Here is a 10,950-nt window from a genome sequence, read left to right on the forward strand (position 1 = left end):
AACGACCAAATGATCATCTCGGCATTGTTCAAGTCGTGCTTCTTGCGAGCAAAGGATACTAGGTCCGGCAGGGGAGACGGTTCCGTCGGTATTGCAACCTGACAGGGCTTGGTCTTTGTGGGTCACTGTTGCGGATCACTGTCCGAGGTACGGGGTAATAAGGAAGCCAGACTGCAAGTTGGGGCACCGACCACAGCAGCGTGTTCGCGATTACTTATAAATTTTTTTATTAATATTATTAATATTATTAATTAGTTATATTAATTATATTTATTTTATGTTTTTATATTTTTAAAATAATAGTTTAATTATAGTATTATTTTTTATTTTAATTAAATTTTAAATTATAAAATTATAATAAATAAATTAAAAATAGTTATATTTATAATTTAATTATTATTTTAAAAATATAAAAATATGAAAATAAATTTAGTAAAAAATAATATTAGCTTTATAAGTTATATAAAAGATATTAAAATATAAAATAAAGTTTTAAAGTTTAAACCTTAGATGATAAGTAAAAGTTCAGGTTCAGATTTAGATTTAGTGAAAAATTTCACGCCGTCTGACAGTATAATAGCTCCGTACCTCTCCAAGACTTTTCCATTAGACACCCGCTGCTGCCAACCTAGCCTCTGCGCCCCCAAGTCGTTTCCCCGCGCCAGGCTTCGCAATCCAACGCCGAGGATATGGACTTCGGAACGCCTCCGCCCATGTGGCAGGAGCCACCGGTGTTCTGTCTCCCAGGTGTTCCTTCCCCACAGACTTCTTGGTCTCTGAAAGCCCAGTAGGTTTTGGTCTATTAGCATCACTTTGGCTCCACTGGCCCATCGTCTTTTAAACTCTTGTGGGCAGCGGGCGTTAACACGTGATCAAACGACAGCGCGGTCCTGATCCACGGCATTGATGGAACCACGTACCCAGACTTGGGACACTCCGTTTTACTGCCGGCGTTCGTGGGCGAGTCCGAGACACTGCGTTTTAGTTACTCGCCCTCTGAGGTAGCGGGCGCATCTGCAACGGAAGAGACGATCTCGCTCGTTGCCACTAATCTTCTCGAGCTTCTCAGAACCCGAGTTGCCCCAGCCACCACCTTGGCGGGAAAGGACGTAGATGACTCCTCCCTTTCCATTATGTTTTTTGCCTACGACCTCGGCGGCACAATCGTCAAGGAGGTAACAAATAGCGTCCTACTTCTCTGGCGTCAGAGGGAAATGCGCTAATTGTTTGAAATCGTCCAAGGCCTTGACGAGGGCGTCTCTCGACGAGCAATATCGGCCAGTCCTCGAAGCGAGCAGTTTAGTTGTGTGTAACTTTACCTACCTACCTACCCAACCTACCTTAACTACATCCATGTGGAGTGTGTGTTGAGCGTGTACTGACTGCAGCATCCGATATCTATCCAGGTCTTTTACGGAACGCCCCACTCATCTTGGGCTGGCAACACCCTTCGCATCCTCCATTACTGTTTCAGAGGACTGCTTCAGGAGTGGGTTCCTGACTTCTTCGAGCGCATGACGGCCTACCAGAAGCGGTTAAGCGATACATTTGGGAACCTGGCAGCCGCCGCTAGGTTCCGGGTGTTAAACGTTTGCCAGAAGCAGACGGGATCACCACTTTGTGCTCTGGTAAGTACCTCGAAAGAATCAGTGCGTGACATCGCTGAGCGGGACCCGGGGAGAATAACAAAATGACACTTGCTAACCATGTTTCCCCCCTTCTTTTCCGGGGGGCGTTTTTAGATCACCCATTCATCGTCCGCTTTGTTGGGGATCAGGGGAGAAGTGAGACTCCAGGTGGAGCGCAGTCATTTCCAACTTGCCATTCCCTTGAGTTATGAGGAACGGGAGTATATGCGTGGGAAAATCCTCGACGCTGTCATATGTTAGATTCCCCAAGTCTCATTCTGGACTACCGCCGTCACTTCCGAAGTTGGACGCTGACTGGGCGCTCATGCAAAGGCCACTGCCGCCCATACCGAATCCTGGTGGAGGCGTTGACACTTGGCGCTGGAGGAAAAATAGCCGCCTCACCTTCATTGGGCAAACATCGACAACGACGCGATGAAGGAAAATCCGTCGAAGACAGCAACTGCCGGTTCCTTGCGAATCAAGCCGTCGCGGCGTGGCGAGGTTTGAGTGGGGGGAAACAGCGGGCTCTCCGTATGGTGCTCGGCCACGACATAAACTTTGACGAGTTCTGTGATGCGTTCGCAAGCCAGGTCGCGGAAGACGAAAGTGAACCGATGGAACGTATCCTACTCCGCCTAGGGCCCCGGGGGGAAGTCGGCTTTCATACGACTTATCAGGCCTTTGCATCCCTCTGCCTGCAGTTCCTGGAACAGCGGCCAAGCATCAGCCTTTGGGCCCGCCATCTCTACCCGAACCTAAGAGATGCCTTGCTCGGGGTGGACGAACGGTGGAAGCACAGAGTGCTGGCGCGATGTCTGAGAACACTTTTCCTGGCCCCCAGACGTGGACCAACCCAATGCTTGATTTACCTTGATGCCGGCGCGTCCACATACGGGAACGTCATTGGCGAAATCTTGAGTCTCATGGAGGAATCGGAGATCCAGTTTGATCTCTTGGCCGTCACACCTCCCAAGATCGAGTTGGACTCAACTGCGCTTAGCACGCTACAGGAAGCACCTTGCGTTGACCTCTCCCCCCAAGATGGCAACAGTCCTAGTAGCTCGGTAGAACACAAGCCTGAGGGACAGATTTCGGAATCCACCGCGGATCCTTACGAGGCAACCCAGTCGTCGATTGAGAGGCTGTCCAGGTGCATCGATGCGAGCGTAGCCTGTGTATTGCGTGCTTTGGCTTGGACTGTCTTTGCTCTCCGGCCGCTCTCGGATACCGAGATAAAGGAAGCCATAGCGATAGCTAGTTGTGGAGAGGGAGGAGACTCACCGCCAACACGCCCGCACCCCACGGAAGCGGCGCTGCTTCTCGCCCTGGAGCTTTATTTGCCGGGACAAGCCCGCATCACTGAGCAGCACGTAATCTGGACGGCGCCCGAACTCTCCTCGCATCTGAAAAGCGAATGGAGGAGACATTTCGGCGATGATGGTCTCACCCCCGACCTCTATCTCTCGCAGGCTTGTTTGTCCCTGATAGCCCCTCGCTTTCAGACTGCCAATACGCCTGCAAGTACAGAGGGACAACAACAAGAACAGCAGCTTCCAGGGCTTTCACAATACGCCGTTGAATATTGGATTGAACATCAGATCCGTGCCGGGCAGAGTCCTCATGCAATAACCAAAACGCAGCCCGGCTTCGACTCGATTGCTTGGATTCGGCATCTCTCATCCTCGACTTGGTCTGCTAATGTGGCCGAGGACGTCCGGGTCAAGTTCCAGCCGGATGCCATTCAGAAGGCCTTCGGCATTAACTCGTCCGACGCTTGTTACATAGCTTACCGCATGGCCGTCCTGCCCCTCAGCGTGGAGGATAGCCAAGATTGGATCCTGTTTGAGATCGCGGGCCAATATCTTCCAGAGGATACATTTGCCGGGATGGTCGAGACTCTTACCAAGACAACTTCAACGGAAAGCGGTCAGTCGAGCAGCCTCCTATTGCAGAGAATTCTCGCAGGCGCGGAAAACCATGTATACGAGCACTTGGTGACATCCTGTCGCCTGTCCGCGTTCGTCCTCGAACACTTTGTTGACATCCTCCTTACTGCCACCGCTATTGGGAATGCCACTGCGGTCGCCACGTTGCTCGCTATGGCGCCACAATATGGGTGGGGGCACCAGGGTGAAGAAAGATCTCCCTCGAGAATCGGGACCGCTTTGCAGGTGGCTTGCGAATACGGAGATGGCGAAGTTGCGGAGCGCATACTGGCGGGCCACCACGAGTTGCATCCCCTGGAGCTTGAAACTTCCTATCCCTGGAACGCCCTGCACATCGCCTGTCATCAAGGGCATAGATCTCTTGTTGAAGCCATAGGTCAAGAACACCGCGAGGGCAATATCAAGATCTCAGACGCAATTGCACCACCCTCTCGGCTCGATCTACTCTTAGTCGCATCCGCACGAGGTCTCTACAAGATCACGAAAGCCCTTACCGCTGTGGTCATGAAAACAGCTTCTGGAGATGGTCGAGATAGGACGAACATGTCGGCGGTGCAGATCGCCAGCCAATTCGGATTTTCGAGCACCCTGAGAAGTCTTTTTAACGATCACAACTGCAAGATCTCACCATCGCCGCTTGCCGAAAAGGGCGAGCAGGAGAAGAAGAATTCCGCTGCGGTGTTGGTTTCGCGGAGCGGCGACGACAAAGCCACCATACTTGTGCTCGACAGGTTTATGCGGGAAACCGTCGATGCATTCCACGAGCTATTGCCGAGGAACTCTCTAGGGGAGGCTAGCACTGCCAGAGCGCACGACTTTGATGACGATGATGCTAATAATGATGGTGACTCTGGCCACGGTGCTGCGGAGAATACCGACCCCCTGAACCGGCTGATCGGAAACGCAAACAAAATCATGGGTGAAGCTCTTCTTACCATGGTGGAAACCCGAGGTTTGCAGCTCAAAACCTTTCAGAACCTGCTGGGTTACCTGCGAGACCCATCCAGAAGCACGGATGCGAAGGGCCGCACATCGTTGCTCTTGGCAGCAAGAGCGGGTGCTCTTGACCTTGTGGAGCAACTACATTGTTCCCGGGACCATGTCGAAATGGACGACAAACAGCGAACGGCGATGCATTACGCCTGTTACTACGGGCACTGGGACGTCGTTGAGTTCCTGCTCCAGGCCCAGGGCGTGGAGTACAGCCTCACAGCCCGCGACGCAGCATCGGCGACGCCCGTAACCGCGGCTGCGATGGGAGGCTATTTCCACATCGTCGAGCAGCTGCTTCCACGCCTGTCGCCTGAGGATCTCCGGGCCGAGTTCACGCTAGCCGTGCAGAAAGACCTTCTTGGCGCCATGGACCTCATCCTCAAGTCGGCTGCCAGGATGGATCCTTCGGGCCGGGCCGAATATATCCAGACCAAGGATGAGGACGGTTATACCCCTCTCCAGCTCGCCGCAATGCACAACCAGCCCCGCATTATCCAGTTCTTGCTGCTGCGGCAGCCCGGCCTCGACGACGCGCGGCTTGGCACGACTGCTCTAGGCTTCGCGGCCGGTCTGTCCGGAATCGAGTCGATGAGGCTGCTCCTCGACGCCGGTGCGTCACCCGAAGTCCCCACAAGACGGGGGCGATCCATTCTCTCAGAGGCTATCTACTACGAGCATCCAGACCCGACAAGGTTGCTTCTTGCGTGTGGTGCCTCGATGCAGTTGCCACGCTACTGGAACCATTACAGTAACCTCCTCGAATTCACTCTTTCCATGTCCTCCCCAGCCGTGCTCAAGGTGCTGCTGGAGCACATAGAAGGGCTGCGGAAGAATATTAAGGTCGGCCCCGTTCCTGATTACATGACGCCAACTGAGATCCTGAGACTGGTGGTGCAAGAGGGGAGTCCATACATGTTTGCCGTCGTCAGGCAAGCCTGGCCCCGCGATGTCTTTGATGCTACCATGAGCAGTAAGTCCGGACTTGCCTTTGGAAAGCTCGTCGAGAATGCCGCCGCCATCGGTACGGCCGAGACGCTACAGCAGATTTACGGAGACGTGGGCGGCCATGTCGACGTAAACGATACCAAGGGTGGTCACGGCACCGCCCTGCAAGCCGCGGCCGGGTCTCGTCGAGATGCGCTGGCAAAATTGAACATGCTCATCGCGCTGGGGGCAAAATTGGACACCCGCGTCGAACAGGAAACGGAGGAAGTTGTAGATGGCTCCAGAGGTCCCGCTACTACTACTCGCTCACGACTGCTGGGCTACTGGGGAACCGCTTTGCATGCAGCAGCCCGTTCTGGAAACCAAGACGTGGTAGCGGCCCTTGTGAACCTGCAGGACGACTTGAAGGACCAGCCTGACATGATGGGGCGGCTTCCCCTGCATCTGGCCGCGATGCAGGGGAACTGGGAAGCCGTGCTAGAGCTCTCCTCTCTATCGTCAAAACATACCTCGGAGGACTATCAAGGCCGCAATGCGCTACATATGGCTTGTGGACTAGGTAAAACCGACCTAGTTTTGAAATTGCTCAGCTCCATGTCAAGGGCAGATTCTAGTCAAATCATTGATAAGCCTGACATGGACGGCTGGACCCCGCTCCACTGGGCTTGCCGATCCCGAGATGCTCAGCTAGTCGAAACTCTTCTCGCAAGAAACGCCGCGCCTGACAAGGCCGCCGACAGCCCTAAAGGGTGGCTGCCATACCACATAGCTGTCGAGTACGGCTGGGGAGGGGACATGCCACAGAAGGTCAAAGACGCCTGCAACGACAGCCAAGACGTTGCCGAGGACCTACCCAAGGATCCAAAGGAGTTTTCTTACTCGTCCTGTGACTGCTGCCATTGTGTAAGTTTACCCCTCTGCGCCGCTTTCAACTGAAAGGCATCCCCCAACTGACGAAACAAAAATTTGCATAGAAGATTTACGGGGCCCGGTATAAATGCAAGAGCGGGGCCGCTGCTTGTGACGACTTTGATCTGTGCCAGAAATGCTGGACACATGTCACCCTAATTCACGCTCCAGATCACGAGTTTGAACTTTATGGGTTGTGGTAATTAAGGCAAGGAGCAGCTGGAGGTTTTGCTAATTGCTATTGGCGGGGAAGCTAGGGGAAACATAATTACAGCACAAGTGAAAACGTCCAGAAAATGGGCCTGATGGTTTTGAACCACGGGATGCGAGGATAGGTGCGCCATGTGGCGAAGGCCAGTTCGACGCGTCGCTGTTTAGGACGTCCTGGGGTTGCTTTGTCCACAGCCTGATCGGCGGGCGTGCTTGGAGTGTTGAGAAAGCTCTGGATTACGTCTCCTGTAGTAATCAAGGTCTGCTTTGCCCTTCCCATGGTCGCGTGGCGAGTATGATGGAATGCAGTCCAACACACCAACAAGCCCTCCAAGCAAACGGGAAAGTCCCAACAGTCCGTGAGAACCAAAAACAAATAAAATTATTTAAACAAGCTCAAATCACATACCAGAGCCTTCTAACCCATCCCATTAACTCATTAACCGCTTTTCTTTCATTGTTGTCGCTGTATTTGTATTGCAAGTTGTTGACCTCGTCGTCGACTCTGTGTCTTAAGTCAACTGCCCTAGTAACCGACCAACCCACCTTCCGACTACCCCCACTTACAAAATCAGTAGGCCTACCTTTCAACTTTAAATACAAATAAAACAACAACTAAGTATGCCAATTGGTTAATTTAAAGACTTTTTAAATAAAGAAAAGACTGAAGATTCTAAATATCTAAAAAATAAACTAATAAGACTATAGAAAAAGCTACTTATTCTGAATATTCTGACTTAGAAGGTTCTATCCGGCTTCTTATTGCTCTAATATTTTAAATAGAGATAAAAACCTTATTTGGGTCTCTTTTAACTGCTGCTCTTTTTCTCTTCTTCAATTAGCTTAATTGCTACTTTAGAGCTCTATTTTCCTCCTCTAGCTTTAATACTTTTATCCCTAGAGTATCTAGACTCTTACCCACAGTTCGAAATAGCCATCTTGTAGTTGGGCTATTATAGCTAGGTCGACCTTATAACCGCACCAATAACTGTACATCCCTTAAATGACTAGGGGTTGTAAATAGGTTATTTTCCGACCTCTGATTCAGTCTTGGAGGCGAGGGATTAGCTAATTAGACTGTAATAGTCTAATTGGGGTTATTAATAACAAACCGACTACCCAATACCTTATTTCAGTCTATTAGCTATAATCCTAACCCTTTCTATCCAGCCTTTATATTAGCTTCCGTTAGGGCGGTATTTCTAGCCTCAAAATAGCACTTTAGGAAGGTCTCTTTTCTTATTGGGCTGGTATTAATAAGGGGATTAGCTAGAGTTAATACAGCTTAATATACAGCCTTAATTAGCCTAAAGACTGATATATCAAGAGGCTAAAGAATATAGCTTGTATATAGCAGTAAATAGACTAATTAGATTCGATTAGCTATATAGAGACGTATAAAATCGGGCGTTATATATAATCTGTAGCTATTTTATTATAACTTATATCGAATTAGACTCCGACTATATTATATGCACTAATAGCATACCCACTTATCCCCTTCTATTATAAATAGATTATTCCGATTATTAGATAATCTAAGTAATTTAGGGATATAAGAATTATTAGGATTATTAGATAATTCTTATAATCTATTAACCCACTGTAACTATATAGTTAATTAAGTAGTGTATATTTACTATATATAGCTACTTAGCTATTAATATAACTTAGTTACCTTAATTACCTTAACTTACTATATATTATAATACTTAACTATTACTAGATATAATATTACTCTATAAATAACACTCTAACTATTCTACTAATATAAACCTACAGTTTATCCACTAGCAACCCGCCTTCTATCTATTTTAGACTATATCTATAGCAGACTAGGAGATATAACTGTTATATATTTAATATAAGAAGTTGCTTTTTATTAGGCTTTTCTATTTTTAATTTTAGAATAAAAATCTCTTTTAGCTACTTAAGGCTACTTATATTATTAGTCTAGCCTTTATTAGATAATATAAAGTTCTAATTAATTAGATAGTTTATATTCTCTAGAAATTACTACTATTATAGGTTTTTATCTTTAAAAATAATTAATAAGTTAAGGTACTTTCTAGTTGTAAAAATAGCCTTAAGAATACTAATTTAATAGAGGCTGCCTAGGTATTTCTTAATAGTTAATTATAGCTTTAATTAGCTAAGTATAAGCCTATTAATTCTAATCTCTTAGAAAATCCCAGTTTTATCCTAATTCTAATAGTTATATAGAGGGATATTATAGATACCTAGTTAGTTTAATATATTAAAAAATACGCTAATAATATATAAATTAGCCCTATTTATCCTTTTTAAGTTAATTTTCTTAGCTTTAAGTATTTTTATTTATAGATTACAATATAAAAATCCAGTTATCTAATATTTTCTAAGTAGTTAGTTATTACTAGCTATACTTAAAATAGAAATAACTAACTTCTAGATTTAAATATAAGTTATAGCTATATCTAGCTTATCTTAAAAAATAAGCTAGTTATAAAGCTACCTTTTTTAATATATAAAAAGCTATTACTGCTATTAATAGGCTTTATAATAAGTTTCTATACTGTTAATTTAATTGTATAGAGTTCTATAAGGAAGATTATAATAATTAGCTGCTTTTTATATTAATATACCTTTAGCAACCTCTTAGATAGCTAATTAAAGGTTATTTTCAGTGTAATTAGATATACTTAATAGCTTAAAAAGGTCGAATTGCCTAATAAGGTATTGTAAAAGAAAGAAATATATGTGGTATAAGATGTGTTATAGTTAATATAGATTAAAGTAGGCTAGTTAGAAAGTAGGTTAGTTAGTTACTAGGGCAGTTAACTTATAATTAATTAGAATTTAGTAGTTAAAACTAAACTATATTAGATTTTTACAGTTAAATCTAAACTCCTTTAGGAATAGTAATAGTATAAAACGGCTCTAGATCTTATTTAGCTTTATTTAGCTAAAGGCTGACTTTATATTAATACTTAAGTTTTTTAAATACCTTTTAATATAAAAGGTCTTCTTAAGCTTTGGGATACCTTTTAGTATAAAAAGTCTTTTAAGCTTTAGAATTCTCTACCTAAAAATCAACTGCTTATTCCTATAAACACACCCCTACAAAATTACCCAATTAGTTATCCTCGGTATACCTCTACTTAGCTGGAATTTTATTTCCTAATTAGTAAGCTAGACTGCACCTCCTATTAGTCTGGATTAACCCCATCTAAATACCCCCTAGAGGTGCTAATCTTCCCTCCTTAAAAGATATGTAAAATATATGTAAAATTAGACGTGGGAACTCTAACCTTAGTATATACTAATCTATCCTACTACTCTTCCGCTAAATAGCCTACAAAGTAAAGAGAAAATATAGTAAAAAAATTAGTAAAGTATTATTAAGTATTGTATAATACTTTAGTTAGTTAGAGTTTATATATCTATTGTATTATAAGGTATACATTATATCTATTTTAACTTAGGCTTAAAATTATTAATATAGTATACTTAGGCTATTTACTTGAGGAGTCCTATAAATAACATTATTAAATTCTAATAATACTAAACTCCTTTTAAAAATAGCCTGAGTATACTAAGGTAAAAAACTTAATTTATAATAGTATTATTACTCTTATTCTTATATTTTATGAGATTCTCTCTTATACTCTAATTATATATATATTAATTTTCTATTCTTTTACCTACTTCTATTTATATATAAGAAACCTATTATCTAAATTATATTACTACTAGTATTATATAGATAGATATAATAATAATAATAATTAGGTCTTATTTACTCTTTTCTTATATAATAATTCCAGCCTAGCCTTGCTATTAAATATTTCCTATAGTATTTTATTCCTAACTATATTCTATATCTATATTTTTAATAGTAATATAATACTATTAAGTAATTTATACTGTAATAGCTATATATATAGACTATATAAATTGTACTTTTCTAGCTTAAGTTATTTAGTCTTAGTATTTAGCTTTATTCTAGTTTCTTATAACTTTAATATAATCTTAAGGAGGGTTTTATCTTAGATTTTATAATTAGTATATATAAATATTATAGTGTAGGGAAGTTCTTAGTAGCTTATATTATACCTCTACTAAGGCCTCTTCTTAACTTTCTTCTTCTTTTTAATTAGTATTTATATACTTATTAGAGTAAGTAGAATTATACCTAGTAGTATTTTATTAAATTTGAATTTCTTAGTTAACTTAGATAATAGAATAATACCAGTAGGTAGTTTAAAGTAAAGAATAATATTTAGGGTAAGTTAATAGCCTGAGAATTTTTTACTATTTAATATAACTTCTAATAC

At 43.5% G+C, this 10,950-nt stretch overlaps 3 protein-coding genes across 3 annotated transcripts; 2 read left to right on the forward strand and 1 right to left on the reverse strand.

The window, feature by feature from the left end:
• Window positions 1-530: 530 nt before the first annotated feature.
• Window positions 531-1,749, forward strand: BGZ61DRAFT_50972 (uncharacterized protein). Its single transcript, XM_046252019.1, has 5 exons — window positions 531-787; window positions 884-1,175; window positions 1,243-1,309; window positions 1,407-1,628; window positions 1,743-1,749. The coding sequence occupies exons 1-4, from the start codon at window positions 690-692 to the stop codon at window positions 1,499-1,501; spliced, it is 552 nt and encodes a 183-aa protein (XP_046093111.1). The 5' UTR covers window positions 531-689; the 3' UTR covers window positions 1,502-1,628; window positions 1,743-1,749.
• A 2,935-nt stretch (window positions 1,750-4,684) lies between these two features.
• BGZ61DRAFT_307211 (ankyrin repeat-containing domain protein) lies at window positions 4,685-6,103 on the forward strand (the record flags this gene model as incomplete). The annotated part of the gene is made up of 2 exons (XM_046238754.1): window positions 4,685-4,875; window positions 5,800-6,103. Coding segments are annotated over 2 exons (495 nt in total), but the record flags the coding sequence as incomplete, so codon positions are not given.
• Window positions 6,104-6,637: 534 nt separating this feature from the next.
• On the reverse strand, window positions 6,638-7,043 carry BGZ61DRAFT_50963 (uncharacterized protein). The gene has a single exon (XM_046252017.1). The coding sequence runs from the start codon at window positions 6,912-6,914 to the stop codon at window positions 6,693-6,695; it is 222 nt and encodes a 73-aa protein (XP_046093113.1). The 5' UTR covers window positions 6,915-7,043; the 3' UTR covers window positions 6,638-6,692.
• Window positions 7,044-10,950: the final 3,907 nt, after the last annotated feature.

The sequence above is a fragment of the Ilyonectria robusta genome (genome assembly GCF_021365365.1).
Source record: "Ilyonectria robusta strain PMI_751 chromosome Unknown BGZ61scaffold_125, whole genome shotgun sequence".
In the NCBI taxonomy this organism is placed as follows: domain Eukaryota; kingdom Fungi; phylum Ascomycota; class Sordariomycetes; order Hypocreales; family Nectriaceae; genus Ilyonectria; species Ilyonectria robusta.